At 44.2% G+C, this 19,878-nt stretch overlaps 1 protein-coding gene across 1 annotated transcript in view; it reads right to left on the bottom strand.

Moving 5' to 3' along the window:
• Nucleotides 1-19,878, bottom strand: part of LOC141100164 (uncharacterized) — a 137,352-nt gene continuing 117,474 nt past the window's right edge. Inside the window, exons 13-16 of the mRNA XM_073588440.1 lie at nucleotides 19,405-19,519; nucleotides 16,140-16,261; nucleotides 15,903-16,011; nucleotides 1-1,225 (exon numbers count right to left, since the gene is read on the bottom strand). Coding sequence (XP_073444541.1) covers nucleotides 336-1,225; nucleotides 15,903-16,011; nucleotides 16,140-16,261; nucleotides 19,405-19,519 — 1,236 coding nt within the window. The 3' untranslated portion in view covers nucleotides 1-335. The remainder of the gene's footprint in view (nucleotides 1,226-15,902; nucleotides 16,012-16,139; nucleotides 16,262-19,404; nucleotides 19,520-19,878) is intronic.

Below are 19,878 nucleotides of genomic sequence, written 5' to 3'. Positions count from 1 at the left end.
TCCTAATGAAGATTTGTGATTTTTTACTTTACAGGACAAACTTTGCAAGGATTACGTTGTGTTGCAAGAATAAAGCTTTTACAGTACAAATGCATATTTATATCATTATGCAATAATTTAATCCAAAACATGCAGAAAAACCTTAACAGTTGCTCTATAGAAGAGGGGAGTTAATTCCAGTGTAAAGTTTGTAATTTGTAAGATCTGATGGTGTGGTCACATTTGTCACAATTTAAACAGCTTTTTATTATTCTGACATACAATAAATGGTAACCTACAGAATATAGAAACACTGTCTCACGTCAGCAGGACTTAACCACTGAGAACTGTTTCCATCAGTCCGAATTTGAAAATGACTTCTCTGTGTGAATTCTGTAATGGTCAACAAGTTCTGAGATCTGCATAAAACATTCCTCACATTCTGAGCATGAAAAGGACGCCTCCCAAGTGTGAATTCTGTGGTGGTTAACAAGATCTGATACCTGTGGGAAACACTCCCCACATACTGAGCATCCAAATGGCTTCTTAAATTTATGAGTTCTCTGATGTCTTTCGAGATAATCTTTTCGTGCAAAACATTTCCCACAATCTAAACATGAGTAAGGCTTCTGCCCTGTGTGAGTAACCTGGTGTTTAACAAGGTCTGAATTCTGTGTAAAACATTTCCCACATTCTGAACAGGAGAACGGCTTCTGCCCAGTATGACTTCTTTGATGTTTTACAAGAACTGATTTCTGAATAAAACATTTCCCACATTCTAGACATGAAAATGGCTTCTGCCCTGTGTGAATTCTCTGATGTTCAACAAGGGATGATTTCTGGGTAAAACATTTCCCACATTCTGAACAGGAGAACGGCTTCTCCCCTGTGTGAATTCTCTGATGTTCCACAAGAACAGATTTCTTAGTAAAGCACTTCCCACATTCTGAACAGGAAAATGGCCGCTCATCATTGTGTATTCTCTTGTGCATAGAAAGACTCAAGTTCTTTTTAAAATGTTTCCCACATTCAGAACAAGCAAATATTTTACCAGTGCTTTCATTAACAATCTGTGATGTGACAGGTAAATGTTCTTGGTGATAGAAAGCATCAGATGATTGTTCTCTGCTGTTACAGGCTGGGTATATTTCGCCATAGGCAAGATGTTCTCCACATTTATTTGGCAAGATATCTTCAGCTCCATTATCTGTATATACAGGGTGCTCTGCGTTCCTGATGCAGTCACCTGGGGAAAATATTTAATTATTTTCTCAAAATATTAAACTTGTATTTTTTACATTTATACTACAAAACATCACATAAATGTAATTCACGAAAAGAGATGAGCGGACCCTTGGATATTCGGGTTCAGTAGGTTCGATAAATACACAGTTAAATGTTTGGTTCGGGTCCGAACTTAACACCAAACCCAATTCAAGTCACTGGAGACCCGAACTTTGGTGCTGTAAAATGGTCATAGTAAGGGCTAGGGGGCTGCAAAAGGCAGCTAAACTGATGTAAGAGCAGGACAATTGCCCTGCAAACAAATGTAGATAGAAATATGACTTAAATCCCTTGAATTAGTAAGTAATCATTGAGTTAATTAGTTTACGCAACAGGCTGGACTGGATAGAATCAATAAAATGGTATTAGGCTAGACAACACAGTCCAAAATCAATGTAGACTATTTTTATCAATGTCATGTGTAAATATTCATCCACTGAAACCCTCCCACAGATAAATCACATTAGTAATAAAAGCAGACAGCTGTGCCTATGAACAGCTCACAGCTGTCTGAGTAGTCCTTACTGGTTATTTAAAAAAAAAAAAAAATGATGTGAAGGTCCCCCTATTTTTAAATAACCAGCTGAGGGAAAGCAGACAGCTGGGGGGCTGTTATTATTCTGGGAAGGGGCGAATAGCCATAAAGGTTCCCAGCCTATTAATATCAGCTCGCAGCTATCTGTGTAGCCTTTATTTTTTTCATCCCCATGCGTTCCATACTCCTTTCCCATACTCTCCACCATCCTCCTCACCTAGTCCTTCCCTCATATCACTTCCCACATGTCATTAATAACCTGCAAGTTCTGGATAAGTCATATAAACACCCCACAACATAAATCCATGGCAGGGCTTCAACATGTTTTAATCCCCTTGTCCCCAAACTGACAGTAGACTGTGGCACGCTCTCCAGTTAACCTGCTACAGACACCGCTCTGTTAAGAGCGTCTCTGGTCCCTTTAGCAACGAGTCATGTGGTGTGCGATGCGCCAGCACTAGGGATGATTAAATAGCTTCGGATAAGTGCTTATCCCAATAGCTATATAGCACTGCCCAAATAGTTACCTCGGTAACCTGGAGCGCTTTTGATAATCAGCTGTTGGGTGTCACAGCTGCAGGTGTCACGGCTGTGTGACAGTCACAACACATGCATGGAGAGCCCAACAAACAGGCTCTCCATGCATGTGTTGTGACTGTCACACAGCCGCGACAGTATCCAGGTTACCGAGGCAGCCATTCAGGAAGCACTATAACTATTCGGATAAGCACTTATCCGAAGCTATTCGATCATCCCTTGTCACCACGTGATAGCTGATAACTCCGCTCGCGCACATCAGACGCCACCCTGCATCTCCATGACCACATATAACGTGGGGCAAGACGTGCCACCACGTGACCCCTCCCCATTCTACCCGCCTCACATCCATATCCCACGGCGCCGCCCAGCCACCTACAACATAGGCACAGCTACATACCCCAAGACATACTCACAGGAGGTGGAGGAGCACCCTGACAGACATCTCACTAAGGTAATTTCATCACCTAAGATGTATACTTTTTTTTTGCTTTATCCATCTCTCTGACCACTCATGCCTTTTTCGATCTTCCAGGAATTTGCCATTTACTTGTCCCTGCTGGGATCTCCATGTGTCATTTGGACTTCCTATCTTTATACACATATAAAATAACGTCATCTCATATTTTCCAAACAATCACTTTCTTGCCCCCTTTCTCACCTCCCTTCTATCCTATCCTTCCTTGCAGGGGTCTCAGCTTTTATTTAAGTCTACACATCTACTGACCATTACAGTTTACTTCATACCCTTACAAATTTGCTCATGATTAATGTCAATGGATTATAATTTCATTACAGTTACTAAATCTATTAAAGAAGATGTATATATTTTTTAATAACTGACACACATGCACAACACGCAGTTACCCGAGTTTATGAATTACCTTTGCATCAAAATAACTTTTTCCTTTTGGGAAGCTTTGGTTTAAATAATGTAAATTTCTGTATATAATGTTTGTGCACTGACATCCTGTTTTTGTTCCTCCTTCCCCCAGAGCGACTTTGTGATCAAGGCCCGGTAGCGGGTCGAAACGTTTGAGTCGCTTTAGTTTACATGCCTTCACTTTGTCTGCTACTTGCAGTTATGTTCAACAATAATTAAAAAAAAATTTGCATGAAATATTTTGAGTTTGTGGTGAAAATTTCTCTACTAGCTGATCTTAATAGTCTGGGAACCTTCATGAATATTGGCCCCTTCCCTGAATAATAACTGCTCACAGCGATCTGTTTTCCCCATGCTGGTTATATAAAAAAAAAAAAAAATACGGGGACTGTATGTCGATTTTTGTGGTGTTTTTTTTTTCCAATTATTTTACAGCCTCTCAACAAGCTTTATTAGGATGACAAACCCGAACAGGAAACTGAACATACAGTAGTCAGTGTTTGGGGTCGGATACCGAACACTAGAAGTTCAGTACGAACCCCAGATTTTCCAGTTCAGGTTCGCTGATCCCCATTAATAAAGTTTATATTACCACATAAAGATACATTTTGTCATAACACGCTCATAAAAATAATCACATACTATAAAAGCAGCTTGTTGGCAATATGTAGGTTTAACCCCTTAGTGACAGCCAATTTTGTACTTTATGACCAAGCCAATTTTTAAAATTCTGACCACTGTCACTTTATGAGGTTTATTTATGAAAAAAAGGAAAATTTGGCAAAAATTTTGAAAATTTTGCAATTTTCAAAGTTTTAATTTTTGTGCCCTTAAATCAGAGTCATATCACACAAAATAGTTAATAAATAACATTTCCCACATGTCTACTTTACATCAGCACAATTTTGGAATCATTTTTTTTTTTTGTTAGAACGTTATAAGGGTTGAAAGTTGACCAGCGATTTCTCATTTTTCCAACAAAATTTACAAAACTATTTTTTTTAGGGCCCATGTCATATTTGAAGCGAGTTTCGGGGTCAATATAACAGAAAATACCCAAAAGTGACACCATTCTAAAAACTACACCCCTCAAGGTGCGCAAAACCACATTCAAGAAGTTTATTAACCCTTCAGGTGCTTCAAGAGAACTAAAGTAATGTGGAAGGAAAAAAATGAACATTTTACATTTTCACAAAAAAATTACTTTGGAACCAATTTTTTTTTTTTTCACAAGGGTATCAGGAGATAATGGACCACAAAACTTGTTGTGCAATGTTTCCTGAGTACAGAGACACCCCACATGTGAGGGAAAGCCACTGTTTGGGCACATGGCAGGGCTCACAACGGAGGGAGCACGGTTTGACTTTTTGAACGCAAAATTAGCTGGAATCGATGGAAGGTGCCATGTCACGTTTGGAGACCCCCGATGCACCTAAACAGTGGAAACCTCTCAATCCTAACTCCAACCCTAAGGCCCGTTTCACACATCAGTTTTTTGGAGTCAGTCAAAATCCGCCAATTTCTGAAAAAAACGGATCCGCCAAAAAAGGGGCGGATCCATTTTTCCCCCCATAGACTTACATTAGTGGCGGATCTTGACTGACGGTCGTCCGTCACATCCGTTTTTTGATGGATCCGCAAATATTTTAGCGTCTCCCGGGTGGATGAGACGGACTCTGCAACGTTTTTTTTTTTGCTGACAGTCCGCTATTTTCAACTGCGCAGGCACAGCAGCTTTTCTCCGGGAACATTTTTAACCCTGAATGCCGTTCCGGGATCGTGAAAAATTCACTCTCTCGGCGGCGGTTCTTTTAAATTTCATCCTTCGCCAGATCCGTCAAAACAATGGTCCGGTGGCACACGATGTGAGAACGGAGACTGATCCGTTTTCCGCCATTTTCGTGGATTGCACCTGACATCAAAAACGTATGTGTGAAACAGTCCTAACACAGCCGTAATCCCAACACCACAACCCTAACCCCAACCCTAGCTCTAACCCTTGCCCAACCCTAGCCCTAACCCCAACCCTAATGGAAAAATAGAAAAACACTTTATTTTATTATTTTTAATTAACTAAGAGGGTGATAAGGGGAGTTTGATTTACTATTTTTTATATTGATCACTGTGATACAGTCTATCACAGTGATCAAAATGAACCAATAGGAAAATAGCTTACTCACCGACAACGGTGTTTCTCGGAACCCATGACAAGCACCACGGAAGGGATCCGCCCTTCAGGGGCAGGAACCTACAGATAAAAAGGGTGGTACCTCTCCTCCGCCTCCAGTTGGTTACAGAGCATCTGAGGGTCTCCAGGTTAGACAACAAAAATATATACATAGCATTATAATATTGCTTATTATCAAGAAGCACAGTACCTAAACGAAAACACTCTACGGACAGTAAAACGTGCTAACCACACATGAAGGGAGGGAATAAGCGGGTGCTGTCATGGGTTCCGAGAAACACCGTTATCGGTGAGTAGCTAAGCTATTCTCTCTCACCCATGACAGCACCATGGAGAGAATTACAGAGACTGGTAGCTTGGGGAGGGGGGGGACCACCACCTGAAGGACCCTTCTCCCGAAGGTAAGGTCAGACGTAGAGGCTAGATCTAAATAATAGTGTCTGAAAAAGGTTGAGGGTGATGACCAGGTGGCCGCCTTACAGATCTGTTCTATCGATATCTCCGATCTTTCAGCCCATGAGGTCGTCATTGCTCTTGTGGAATGGGCTCTCAACCCCTCCGGGATGGTATTCCCGCTGGCTGAATAGACCAGGGCAATCGCATCCCTGATCTACCTTGCCAGGGTACTCTTAGATGCTTTGAGTCCCTTACGAGGTCCCTGGAAATATACAAAGAGAGAGCTTTCCTTCCTACATCCTTTGATGGACTCTAAATACTGAACTAGGCACCTCTTCACATCTAGGGTGTGAAACCTTTCCTCCCCCCTATTCCTAGGATTTGGGCAGAAGGAAGGAAGGACTACCTCTTGGGACCTATGAAAAAGTGATGATATAAAACTAAAAATATTTTTATTGCACTTGGAGTCACTCTGCAGACTTGAATGAAGCCGCCGCTGATTCCAAGATGCAGATTCCACAGGTCCTTCTAGGATCGATGTCACGCCTCTTAAATTTGCAAATGATTCCTTTCTCCTTATCGCTTGTAACGGTCACGGTAGCGGTGCTGCCCCGGCCGGCGGCAGCAAGCGCTATAATGCAGGCTGAAAAAAAAGAGGCGCGTGTTGAACGCTGTGCTCGTCAGCACAGGACCTGCGTGACGTCAGAAGCACGTGATGTGCTGGGCTGAATATCCCTGAGGAAGGAGACAGGAGTCTCTGAAATAGGTCGGATAGCTTTTTTGGTCCATACCGTGATCCATAGCGGCTGCATCTTGGTGTCCCTTCCCTTAGCTGCTTCTCGAGTTGATCAACCCATACCATTAGGGCTCTTGAGGTACATGTCGCCGCTGTACCCGGCCTAAGATTACCGCCTGCTGATTCCCAAGCACCTTTTAGGAAGGTGTCTGCCTTTTTATCTAGGGGAACTTTGAGAGTGCCCATGTCTTCGAAGGGGAGGGCAAATTTCTTTGAGGCCTTGGCGACGGCTACGTCAAGCTTCGGGGCCTTATCCCAAGATGTGGACGCCTCTTCACCGAAGGGATATTTTCTTGTAAGGGAAGGGACAGTGGTGTTTTTCCTATCCGGCTCCTCCCATTTTTTTTTTTTTTCTTAGACCCTGAACGTTCTCATTTAGTGGGAACACTCTCCATTTCTTTTGGCCCAGTCCCCCGAACATTATGTCCTGGACCGACCCATCAGGCGGAGGGTCCAACACCCCCATGGTAGACCTTACTGCCTTTACTAGAGTCTACCTCCTCTAGGGGAAAACAGTGACGCCCTCCCGTTTCCTCGTCTGAGGATGAGAAGCCGGAATCCGAGGTATTTTTCCCCGAGGGATCTGACTGGGAAACTACCATCATGTCTTTTTTATTTTATCCCAATGTATGGGATGTAAGGGCATTCTGAACCTCCGATCTGATTACGGCTCTTAGGTCAGAGGCGAAATCCGGGGTCTGCTCACAAAGGTCTTGTATACAAGATTCGCAGTTTTTTTATCCCATGATATAGGTAGGGCTCTGCTACAAGTGGGGCATTCCTTGTTCTTTTTCCCCTTCTTTCCCTAATGAGGGAAAGGGAGCCTATTACAATGGTGAACAGTCACAAAGATCACTCACCCAAGTATGCGCGGTTGCAGGTACCGGTTCGGGAGGTGCAATCAGGTCCTGTATAGGCTGATCTCCTGATGGTGATTTGCGCCTTGCATCTGACGTGCTGCGCTGCGTGGAGTGGCTACTGGAACAGTCATCACGTCTGTCCCGTTCCTTTTGCTGGTGGTGGTGCTGCTGCTGTCTGGGCTGCTGCTCCTGCTGCTGGTCGCTATCCTCCATTATGCCTAGGACGCTTCCAGCCAGGAGTATTCTTAGCCTCATCTTTTTGATTTTCCCAGCGTGTGACGTCACATCCGCTCCCACCCTGCACCGCTTCTCCTGGGGAGTGTGAACTGCGCATGCGCCGACCCAGGGACCCAGAAATCGGCGTTTATTTCCAGGCAGCAGCCACCTTGGTACACCTCTGTACCATGGCGCTGCCCGTGTGCGTGCGCCAGGTCCCTGCGAGCCCCAGCCTCCTTTCCGTCTCCCCCCCCCCCCCCCGCATCGGCCCCAGTGGTGGCGGCTTCGGGCACCGCACCTGCCGTGACAGGGGTCTCCCCGCTGCCAGCCGCCGGTCAGGTCGGCACCCGGATCCTTCAACACAGGTACCACAGTCCTATAGGTTACCCGTCAGGGACAGGAACCCAACTGGAGGCGGAGGAGAGGCACCGCTCTTTTTATCTGTAGGTTCATGTCCCTGAAGGGCGGATCCCCTCTCTCCGTGGTGCTGTCATGGGTGAGAGAAATATATTGTTGCCGGGTGCTGGCTGAGAGATCTCGGCGGGTACGCTGCACATGCAACCACCATTTTCTTCTCGGAGGAAGATGCCGGGGGACCCCATTTCTCTCTCCTATGATGTGCTAGATCATATCAGAGGAGAGAGAAATAAATAGGAAATCAGACTTTTTTTTCTTTTTGCGGTCACCGTTATTCACGGTGATAGCAACACTGGGGACGGTAAAAAAAAATAAATAAAAAAATTGACCCGAGTCATGTTCTCTGGGGTCTCTGCTACCCCCATGGCCAAGACCCCGGAGATTTCCCAACACTGGGGGCGCTATACCCTTAGTTCTCAGCTCCATTAAAAAGTGGAGCTGAGGCATAAGTATTCTTAACTGCCGCCGTTCAAAAGGCGTATCGGCGGTTTTTAAGGGGTTAAGTAAATATGAAAATTCTCGTCTGTCATTATTTATCATACATGACCATAACTACAAACTTTGAATAAGCAAAGCAACTGTAATTGTATACAGGATGGATCCCTTGGAACAGATGCAATAAATTAACAGCAGTCTGTTGGTGCAAAATGACTGTTCAAACTAAGCACAAGCGCATGGTGCACCCTTGGCACAAGCAAAAGTTTCAGTTCAGTGCACTTTCTCACCTACTTGTGTTCCATCGATTTGTGCTGTTCTCGGAATCCTGTAAAGCCAGAGCTGTCAATCAAGGAAAAGCAGAACGGAGATACATGCAAAACAAGTGGGAAGGTGCACTGAATTGTTTGCAATGCCCAGGTAACACCTAGTGCTTGGTTTGTTTAGTCATTTTGTGCTGACAGTCTCCATTTAAGGCAATCTTTAGGGCCCAACTTTTAAGTAGTTAAGAAGCATGTCAAGTGCAGCGAAGTGGTAGCTGAATTTGTTGGCGCTATAAAGACAAATCAACAGAGATGTATAGGAGAATGAATTCTAACTAGCTGCTGTTGGTGGCAGGTGCTGTGAGAGAGATATAGTGGTTAATATACCATAGAACAAGGCAACTTGAAGAATCTGCCTTTATATTGAGGACACCAAGTAATAGGCAACATTGTAAACCATAGACTCATTGGTCAATAAGGAAACTTAAAGGGGTTTTACGCATAGCGACATCACTATAACGTCACCGATTATGTGACGTTATAGCGATATCGCTATGTGTGATACTTACCTCCGACCGGCTCCCCCGCTGTCCATCGCTGATCGCGCGAGAATGTCCGGCTCCATTTCTCGTCGTCAACTTCCTACTGGGGCTTCCTGCTGTGATGACGAGCGACGCGTGGAGGCGGGCGGGAGGACGTCAGGATCGCTGTGTGTGAAAGGCAAGTATCGTGCGCTGCGTCGCTGCTGCATCGCTGTGAGGTCTGCCTGTGTGACAGCTCACTAGCGATCGTTTAGCGATGCACCAGCGATCCTGACCGGGTCGGATCGCTGGTGCATCGCTAAATGTAAAGGAGCCTTTAGTGTGTGTTGTAGATTACTAACAGTGAAGGATTTATAAACTAAAAGAGTCACATTACTCGACTACACTAGTCCAGCAATGCCCCCTCCTGTGATAAGCAGATCACTATCTACAGACATTGTACATGGAGATTCCTACATAAAAAATGGAATAAATAGTCCACTACATATATAATACAAAAGTTTATTATTTTATACAAAAGAAACCAGCATAGCAATATACATAAAAATAGAAAGTCAAGAACAAAGACTCCGGTATTTGCTGCTGGTGATCCACATACAAATAACAGGGAAGGGCAAAGTAGATCCTCTATATATACAATTAATCACATAAAGTGACGGTGCTAAGCAATATTTAAATGTCATAGCATAAAGTTAATGCAAGTACTGTGATTCTAACCAAAATTATCCCCTGACCCACCATGTCATTTGGAATGACGAAAGTAATGCAACCCCTGGCGGGTATAGTACTACACATGCGCCACTAATGCTGCCGAACAGCTGGCACCTGTGAACGTGACTATTTCATGCCAGTCTCAACACACAGATTACTACAGCCCAACGAGGAAGCCCACACAAAAAAGGCTCGTCAGGGTAGCAGGCACGGTGTTCCACACATGGAGGCACGGGTAAGGGATGTTTCTAGACTTGTGAATAGCACTTGCACAGCTTAGATATATTACCTCACGTTTAGTGTTGTGATCCATAAAGATATTCTCTATAGTCATAATTGAATCATGTGCCAAGTGATTTAACCACTTGGTTAGACCCCCATTATTTGCATTAACTTTATGCTATGACATGTGAATATTGCTTATGCACTGGCACTTTGTGAGACTAATTGTAGATTTAGAGGATCTACTCTGCCCTTCCCTATTATTTGCATGTGGATCAGACGCAAATACCTTTGTAGTCTTTGCTCTAGATTTCTATGTTTATGTATATTTTTACACCTGTTTCTTTTGTTTAAAATAAACGTTTCAATTATATACTGTATTTTGTGGATATAACACACCCCAAATTTTGAGGAGAAAAATAGGAAAAAAAAAATCTTTTTTAATAAAATGGTGGTGCTTATTACAATCCATGCGTCTTATTGCAACCTGGGGGTGGTGGTTGCGTTGAAGCCGGGTCCCAGGGTCGCTGCTGGAGGAGGCAAGAGTGGCGCATTGCTGCAGGCCAAAGGCTGGGATGAGGGGGTGTTCAGGAGTGTGGCGCCCCACTGCGGGTGTCTGGTCCTGCCTTTGTCCGGTGCTGCGGGGGCTCTGCTGACATTTTGTGAAAGGCCAGGGCCCCCGCAGTTCCACTGTCTCCTATGCAATGGACTCCGGGAAAATGACACCAAGATCTTCCTCTGCGCATTCGCCGCCCCGGCAGCCATTTTCCCGGAGTCCACCACATAGGAGACAATGGAACTGCGGGGGGCTCTGGCCTTTCACAAAATGTCAGCAGAGCCCCCCGCAGCACCGGAGATCCGCAGCAGCGCGCCGCATATCCAATCAACCTTGCTCCACTGCGGCCAGTAACATATATCCGCAGTATAAGACACACCCCCATTTCCGCCCCAAACTTGGGGAAAAAAGTGCATCTTATAATCCGAAAAATATGGTATGTAGTGTACCATTGTATTAACTCCACATACAGTGGGGAAAATAAGTATTTAATCCATTGTTGATTTTACAAGTTTTCCCACCTACAAAGAATGGACAAGTCTGTAATTTTTATTGTAAGTACAATGCAACTGTGAGACAGAATCTACAAATAAAAACCAGAAAAATCACATTGTATGATTTTTTAAATAATTAAATAGCATTTTATTGCATGAAATAAGTATTTGATCACCTACAAACCAGCAAGAATTCTTGCTCACAGACCTATTAGTTTTTCTTTAAGAATCCCTCCTACTCTGCATTCATTACCTGTATTAATTGCACCTGTTTGAACTTGTTACCTGTATAAAAGACACCTGTCCACACACTCACACTCCAACATCTCCACCATAGCCAAGACCAAAGAGCTGTCTAAGGACACCAAGGACAAATTTGTAGACCTCCACAAGGCTGGGATAGGCTACAGAACAATAGGCAAGCAGCTTGGTGAGAAGGCAACAACTGTTGGCACAATTATTAGAAAACGGAAGAAACACAAGATAACTGTCAATCTTCCTTGGTCTGGGGCTCTATGCAAGATCTCGCCTCTTGGGATAAGGACAATTCTAAGAAAGGTCAGGAATCAGTTCAGAATTACACGGGAGGACCTGGTCAATGACCTAAAGAGAGCTGGGACTACAGTCTAAACACTACACAGTTATAGATTAAAATGCTGCAGGGCATGCAAGATCCCCTCGTTCATGCCAGCACATCCAGGCCCGTTTTGAAAGTTTGTAAATGACCATCTGGATGATCCAGAGAAGGCATGGGAGAAGGTCATGTGGTTTGATGAGACCAAAATAGAACTTTCTGGTACAAACTCCCCTTGCAATATTTGGTGGAAGAAGGATGAGTACGACCCAAAGAACACTGTCCCAATCATGAAGCATAGCGGGGAAAACATCATACTTTTGGGGTGCTTTTCTGCAAAGGGAAGAAGATGACTGCACAGTATGGAAGGGAGGATGGATGGGGTCATATATCGCAAGATTTTGGCCAACAACCTCCTTTACTCGGTAAGAGCATTGAAGATGAGTTGTGACTGGGTCTTCCAGCATGACAATGACAAGGAAAACACAGCCAGGGCAACTAAGGAGTGGCTCCATAAAAAGAATTTCAATTTCAATAGAAAATCTTTGGAGGGAGATGAAACTCAATATTGCCCAGAGACAGCCCTGAAACCAGCTCTCAGCTCTGCTTGATTCTAAATCTAAAAGCAAAGAAGCAGAGAAAGTCCCGGCACCAGAACCTGTGTGTAACTGCCCAGCTTAACAGTGTGGTGAAGATCCGGAGGGTGAGGAAATGCAGGTGCTTGCCAGAATAAAGGCAACCATCATGTCCAGAAAATAGAAAAGGCAGCACCATTCCTGATGCAATTCTTTATTCAAAGACGTGAACATATGGCAGCGGAGAGGTGTGTGGACAGGATACTTTCCACTAACAATTCTATTTCTGGACAAAATCTAAAAGCTCTGATTTTGTCAGAACTGCTGCACTCAGTAATATAAATGATACATTGTTGGATTCAGCGTCTTGTTGCCTATACCATCCGCTGAACTTAAAAATAAAACTATACCAACACTTCTATCATTTAAAAGGGAATCTATTTTTGAAAAACTATTTGGCAGCATTTTTTTTTTCCCCAACACCATCCTACAAATTTTGCACACTACTATTGATGCTTTAGTTTATACGTAATATAGGCAGTCTGCTATTTTGGCTCCTTGTCCACTAATCCTTGAATGGACTTGACTACTACATCACTGCATTCCTGCTCCCCTATATAGGGGGGGAAGTGATATTTTCAGCAGCATACTAAGAATTCGGGAAACATTCAGCAGAACAAGGAGAATGGAGTGGAGTGTGTTTAAAGGGTATATCCGTGACTTTGTGGAAAAACAAAAATTGTACCCAAGGCCTGCTTCACACTCCTGTATTTACCCGTCAGTCAAAATCCGCCAATTTTTTTAAAAAAAGGATCCGCCAAAAAAGGGGTGGATCCGTTTTTTTTAACCCATAGACTTACATTGGCGGATCTTGACTGACAGTCGTCCGTCCCACCCATTTTTTTACGGATCCGTCAAGATTTTAGCGGCTCCCGGGCGGATGAAACGGACCATGCAACGTTTTTTTGCTTTGACGGTCCACTAATTTCAGCATTAACCCATAAATGCAGCTTCGGGAGCCGCTAAAATCTCTCTCCTCACCCGTCCCTCCTGCGATCGCGCTACTCCAGCTCCCGCGATCTAGATCCAAATCGCGGTCGCTTTAAATTACGCAGCATCGCTTCTCCCGCGGATCCTTCATACTACGTGCTCCGCTGACATCCGTCCGTCACGGATCAGCTGGTTTCAACCTTTGGCGGATTTCAGCTGACCGCCGTTGACGGAGGTATGAAACAGGCCTAAGCAGTAACAGGCAGGTATTTGCTACTTATCCGCTCCAGATTATAAGACACCCCCCAAATTTTGAGGAGAAAAATAGGAAAAAACTTTTTTTTTTTTTTTTTTAAATAAAATGGTGAAATGGTGGTGCTTCTTATAATCCATGCGTCTTATTGCTTACCGGGTGGCTTCTGGAGGAGGCAAGAGTGGAGCGTTGCTGGAGGACACAGGCCATTTTGTGAAAGTCCAGAGCCCCTCAATTCCATGGTTTCTTATGCAGTGGACTCCAGGTAAATGGCTGCCGAGGGGCACCAGGGACACCCACAGCGGTGCGCCGCACATCCGAACACCCCCTAATCTCAGCCTGTGGCCTGCAGCAACATTCCACTCTTTCCTCCTCCAGCAGCGACCCTGCTCTACCGCGGCCGGTAAGGTATATATCTGCATCATAAGATGCACCCCAATTTCCCCAAAAAAGTTTTGGGAAAAAAAGTGCGTCTTATAATCCAAAAAATACGGTACCTGCCTGTTGTGTTCGGTGCCACTCTTGCTGATGATTCAGCTACATCTGCCGATGCCACAGCGGCTTCTTTTCCACTCTTACCTGTCGATGGGGCATGCCTTTTGATATCATTCCGTTTGATAGTAGGCCCCCGCAGTAGACTGCGGGAATCCGGCTGTCAATCAAAATGACATCGGAAGTCCTGCCCTGTCGACAGAAAATAAGCTGCGGCTGTGTCGACGTGACATTAGCATAGGCAGCTGAATCGCTTGCAGGAGCGGTTCTGTGCAGGGGAAGCAAAGTCACTGGCACAACAGGAAGGTAGATAGCATAGCAACTACATACCTGTTGTGAAAAACAAAATGTGCCTAAGCACCAAGTCCCAGGTATCCCCTTTAAGAGCTGCCAGGATGGATATGATAGATGCTAATGGAATCCTAGCTCACAGTTTGTGAAGAAAAGCAAGCACTGAACTGTTGGTCTGTTTATATGACACAGCTGTCGATAATGGAAGGGTTCACAGCGTATGGATGACACTGAGTCAGGGTAAAGCAAATTACACAGCTGGAATATTGCTACCGAGTTAGCAATATTTGTCGGGAAGTTTTCCAGGAGTACTTCTTTACTAAACTAAAAAGTTCTTGTGACCTAGCCTTTATTGAACTTGTCATGCAATTTCCTCTTAAGGAAATAAAGGTATAAAATCCAAGGATTGTTGAATAAGAGAAAATGGGTTTGCTTTCGCTGCTGTTCCAATTTCTGATACACAGACTACTCGTATATGGCTTTTACATATATACTGCAAAATCAGGTTTTTAAGACGTAAACGTTTCAATGCATTTTATGTGAATATCATAGGGAACAGAGGTTGTTTTAATGACTGGACACACATCCTATTAAAGGGAACCTGTCTGCTGCTTCCTGAGGCTGGAACCGCAAGCAACATGAATCAGAGATCGACTCCTGGATTACAAACATCCAAGTCTTAGGCCCCCGTCACACATAGCGACGCACCAGCAATCCAGACAACGATATTACCTTGTCAGGATTGCTGGTGTGTCGCTACATGATCGCTGGTGAGCTGCCAAACAGGCAGATCTCAGCAGCAATCAGGACATCGACGACGCAGGTAACAAGCGCGTACGTCGCTTAGTTACCCGCAGTGTACCTTAGATACCAGCGTGCTGGTGCAGGGAGCTGGTATCCAAGGAAAACAGCGGGTTTCTAAGCGCCGCGCGTTGCTTAGAAACCCGCGGTTTACCTTGGATACCAGCTCCAGCTTGCAGAACACTGGTCTCCTGCGATGCGTGCTGGCCAGCGGGAGACCAACGATCAAAAAAATGTCCAGAGCTTTCCAGAACGATCAGCGATACCCGGCGGGGGGGGCCGGTCGCTGATACCTGTCACACACAGCGAAATCGCGGCTGAGATCGCTGTTGCGTCTCAAAACTTGTGACTCAGCAGCGATCTCGCTGTGATGGGGGCTTTACTGTGACATGCTGTTCAGGATTGGGTATAAATAATTGTTAAAGCAGCTGGGGACCAGTAACTAGTCTAAGAGGCATGTCTATAGGGACAGACCTGACTGAGTGGGCAAGGACACACTTCTTGGACTAGTCACCTTGACCCCAGCTGCACTTTAATTGGTTTGACTCTACTCTAAGGGTATGTTCACATGTTGCGTTTTTGCTGCTTTGGAGTTTAGTGATCATTACTCACCTTGTCTGATAGCTACACGAATGTGCTCATCTTTACACTGCTGATCATCCCTCATATAAGCCTCTTCAATTTGTATAGCTTCAACCTTAGGTTCAGCTATATCTTCACCCTAGATTTATAAAAAAAACAAAATCAGAATAAAATTAGCAATGAAAAACAAACAAAAAAGTAAAAAAAAAAAAAAGAACAACAAAACAAGACGAAAAAAAAAAAAAAATTCTCAAACAGGAGACCCACATATCCAGTATTTGGCAAGATGTCAGCGCCATCCTGTGAGGTACGGCTACTTTCCTCTTCACGACACTGGGAATGTATAGGACTCAAGCCTCTTTCTGGTGTACTGTTCTCACATGGTCTATCTGTAGGAATCACACAAATGTTAAATCTGATTAATCAAGCAGGTTAATGTGATGAAAGGTGTCTGAGTGATGCCCGAAACTGCTCTTAAATTTAAGGGGTATTTTTTTTTTTCATTTAAATTTTGTATCGAATAAACCACTTAAAACGTTTTCCCATTTTCATGTAAACACAACAGAAAAAGAAAGAAGGCATTTTTATTAAAGATGGTGGAAAGAATACAAAAGGTGGGGATTCTGAACCACTGCATCTTTGTACAGCTCTAATAATGAGATTGTTTCTCTGGAAAATAAATCATCTTCACAGGGACTGGGGTACGATTTAAAGCGAGATGCACATAGAGATGCATACCATTTGTCGGTGCTCACCATTTGTCGGTGCTCCCAATTCATGAATCAGGAGCGTCTGACTCCAGCACACCTCCTTATCAAGACCAGTGTGAAGGATGCAGTCATTTGTAGGCTAGGCAATGTTCTGAGGCCGGTTTCACACGTCCTGATATTTCCGGTACTGGAAAAACCGGTACCGGAAAAATCAGTGTCCATATGTGTACCACGTGCGGCACACGTGTGCCTCCCATGTCCTGGATCAGGACCACACAGACAGCCGCCGGGGAAATAGTGCTACTGTAAGCTGCTGTCCCCCGGAGGCTGGTGCTGAAGCTGGCTGTCATCCATTCTCTCCTACTCTGCCGCGATCAGCGCGAGCAGAGGAGAATGAATGAATGAAAAGCTGACCTGCTGTGACCTGTGAGAGAATGCAAGTGATGAGAATACTGTGTCAGAGCTTGAACTTCCATGACCTCATCACCAGCATTCTCCAAAGTTCCAGAGGTCACAGCAGGTCATTTTTTTTCATTCATTCATTCATTCATTCATTCTTCCCTGCTCGCCGGCAGAGCAGGGGAGAATGGATGACAGCCGCGATCAGCACCTGCCGCCGGAGAACAGCAGCTTACAGTAGCGCTACTTCCCAGGCGGCCGTCTGTGTACATGGAGGACAGTGTGCATTGTTATCCGTGTGCGGCATGTTTTACGGCTCTCGTGTGTTCGGGTGAAAACAGATATGTCTGCGTGTTTTGCACACGGACACACGGTCTGTGAAAACACGCGGACATGTGCATAGAACCATTCATTTGAATGGGTCTACGTGTGTCAGTGTCTCCAGTATGTGAGGTCTAAGGGGTAAGGTTTCTCCTTGTGGAGAGTGACATGCCAGCTCAGACTTGTCAAGGTAAGGAGGCTTATTCGCCGTGCAATGCTCCTCTGGGAAATTTAATATGCAGACTGCCTCTTCAGAGAGAAAAAGGACTTGAACTCTATAGCACCACCTGTTGGTAGTAGCGATCCAACAAGTCACAATCAACCCTTAAACGAGTCTTATAATAAGACTTAGGATAAAAGCCAAATCAGAATCTCAATTTGCAGACACTGTGTTTCGGGCTATTGACTCTCGTCAGTGCAAAGTATGAGATGTGATTTGGCTAGGTGAGAGGCTCTGGACTGAGGTCTAAGGGCTAAGGTTTCTCCTTGTGGAGAGTGACATTCCAGCCTCTCTGAAGAGGCAATTTGCAGTATGTGTGAAAACTGTCACCACACGTACAGGAAATACTGACGTGTGAAACCGGCCTAAGAGAGACGTCACCTCCACTGCAGCAAAACATCAGGGAGAATTATGTGCTGCTCCTGGATTTACAATCTGTATTCAGTTCTAGGATGAGAGCTGTCAGTGTCCGTCAGCTAACTTAAGCTGACCGCGGAGATAGTCAGTCTAAACATGGGTTAAATATATTGAGGAGACAAGCCCTTTAACACCTTAACATCCAATGACAGTCATAGTCCGTCACTGGACGCCTCCACCTGTTTGGTGCGGGTTCCGGCGATGAGCCCGCACCTTTTCCAGCATGATAGCGGATCTGATCAGATGACCTGTGCCCGGAACAGCCGTGGGTGGAATAGCGATTCACCCGCGGCTTTAAACATGTTAAATGCCGCCGTCAATCTCTGACAGAAGCATTTAACATGCACACCCAGGAAGTGCGTCATTATCTCCTCCCATCGGTGCCCGTGTCACATGACCGCAGGTGGCCATAACAACCCGAGGTCAGCAGGAGACCCCTGTGGTTGCCATAGCTGGATAGCTACGAGCGCCGCTCAGCGGTCGGCGCTCACAGAAGGTGAGCATTTCTGCTTCATAGAGCAGGGCTGCAGCCCTGCTTTATGTAGCAAAAGCAATCACATGATCGCAGCTTCTAGTCTCCCATGGGGACTATTCAAGCAAGTAAAATGTAAAAAAAAAAAAAAAAAAAGTTTTTAAAAATATTAAAAGATAAAAATTTTCCAAACAGCACTCTTTCGTCCCATTCAAAATAATAAAAAAAAACAAAAAAACCCGCATATTACGTATTGCCGCATTCAGAATCGCCAGATCGATCAAAATATAAAAAGAATTAATCCAAATTGGTAAATGGCATAGCAAGAAAAATAAAAATTTAAATCGAAAGGCCAGTATTACTTTTTTTGGTCGCTGCAACATTGCAATATGTAATAACGGGCGATCAAAAGTTCGTACACACACCAAAATGGTATCAATAAAATCATCAGATCAGCACGCAAAAGATAAGCCCTTACCCGGTTCCAGATCCCAAAAAATGGAGGCGCTATGGGTCTCGGAAAACTGCAACTTTTTTTTTTTTAACAAACTTTTGAATTTTTTCATCACTTACATAAAAAAAGAACCTATACATGTTTGGTGTCTATGAAAGCGTAATGACCTGGAGAATCATAATGGCAGGTCAGTTTTAGGATTTAGTGAACATGGTAAAAAACAAAAAAAATCCAAAAAACAATTAAGAAATTGCACTTTTTTTGCAATTTCACCGCATTTGGAATTTTTTTTTCCTGTTTTCCAGTACATGATATGGTAACATCAATGGTGCCATTCAAAAGTACAACTCGTCCCGCAAAAAGCAAGCCCTCACATGGCCATATATTGACTGAAAAATAAAAAAAAGTTATGGCCGTGGGAAGAAGGGGAGCAAAAAATGGAAATGCAAAAATGCAAAATACCCCTGATCCTTAAGGGGTTAAACCTGTTATGTGTACAGGAGGTGTAAAGAAGAACATAAACTTAGACTTTTACCTACCTGGACTGATATCTATAGGAATTTCCTCCTCCTTGCACTGCAGAGTGCTGCTTGCACAAGTCTCATCTTCTTCTTCTGATATTACCTCAACTTTGACACTTGTTAAATCTTCATCCTATGTAATTATGTCAACAAATAAAGTTGAAGAGCAGAAGCCTTATAAAGAATGCTCGTATGCCTGGATGTCCAAATGTTCCCTTTTTGGCATTATATAATCTACCGACCCGTAGGTAAAACAGGGATTTTTGTGATAAACTCACTTTAAAATCCTTTTCTCCGAGACGCTCATTGGGGGACACAGATCCTGTGGGGTGTATGCTTCTGCCGCTTGGAGGCTGACACCAAGTGAAAAAAAAAAAAAAAAAAGAGGTTAGCTTCTCCTCCGCCGTATACACCCTCGCCCCGATTGCGGGCAGAAAATTAGTTTGGTGCCAAATCAGTAGGAGGAGAACAAAATCAGCCGTAATACAGGTA

The sequence above is a fragment of the Dendrobates tinctorius genome, unplaced genomic scaffold (assembly GCF_039654945.1).
Source record: "Dendrobates tinctorius isolate UK_male_01 unplaced genomic scaffold, ASM3965494v1 ptg000103l, whole genome shotgun sequence".
In the NCBI taxonomy this organism is placed as follows: domain Eukaryota; kingdom Metazoa; phylum Chordata; class Amphibia; order Anura; family Dendrobatidae; genus Dendrobates; species Dendrobates tinctorius.
Note: the sequence above shows the minus strand (reverse complement) of the source record. Positions and strands in the feature narration are given on the sequence as shown.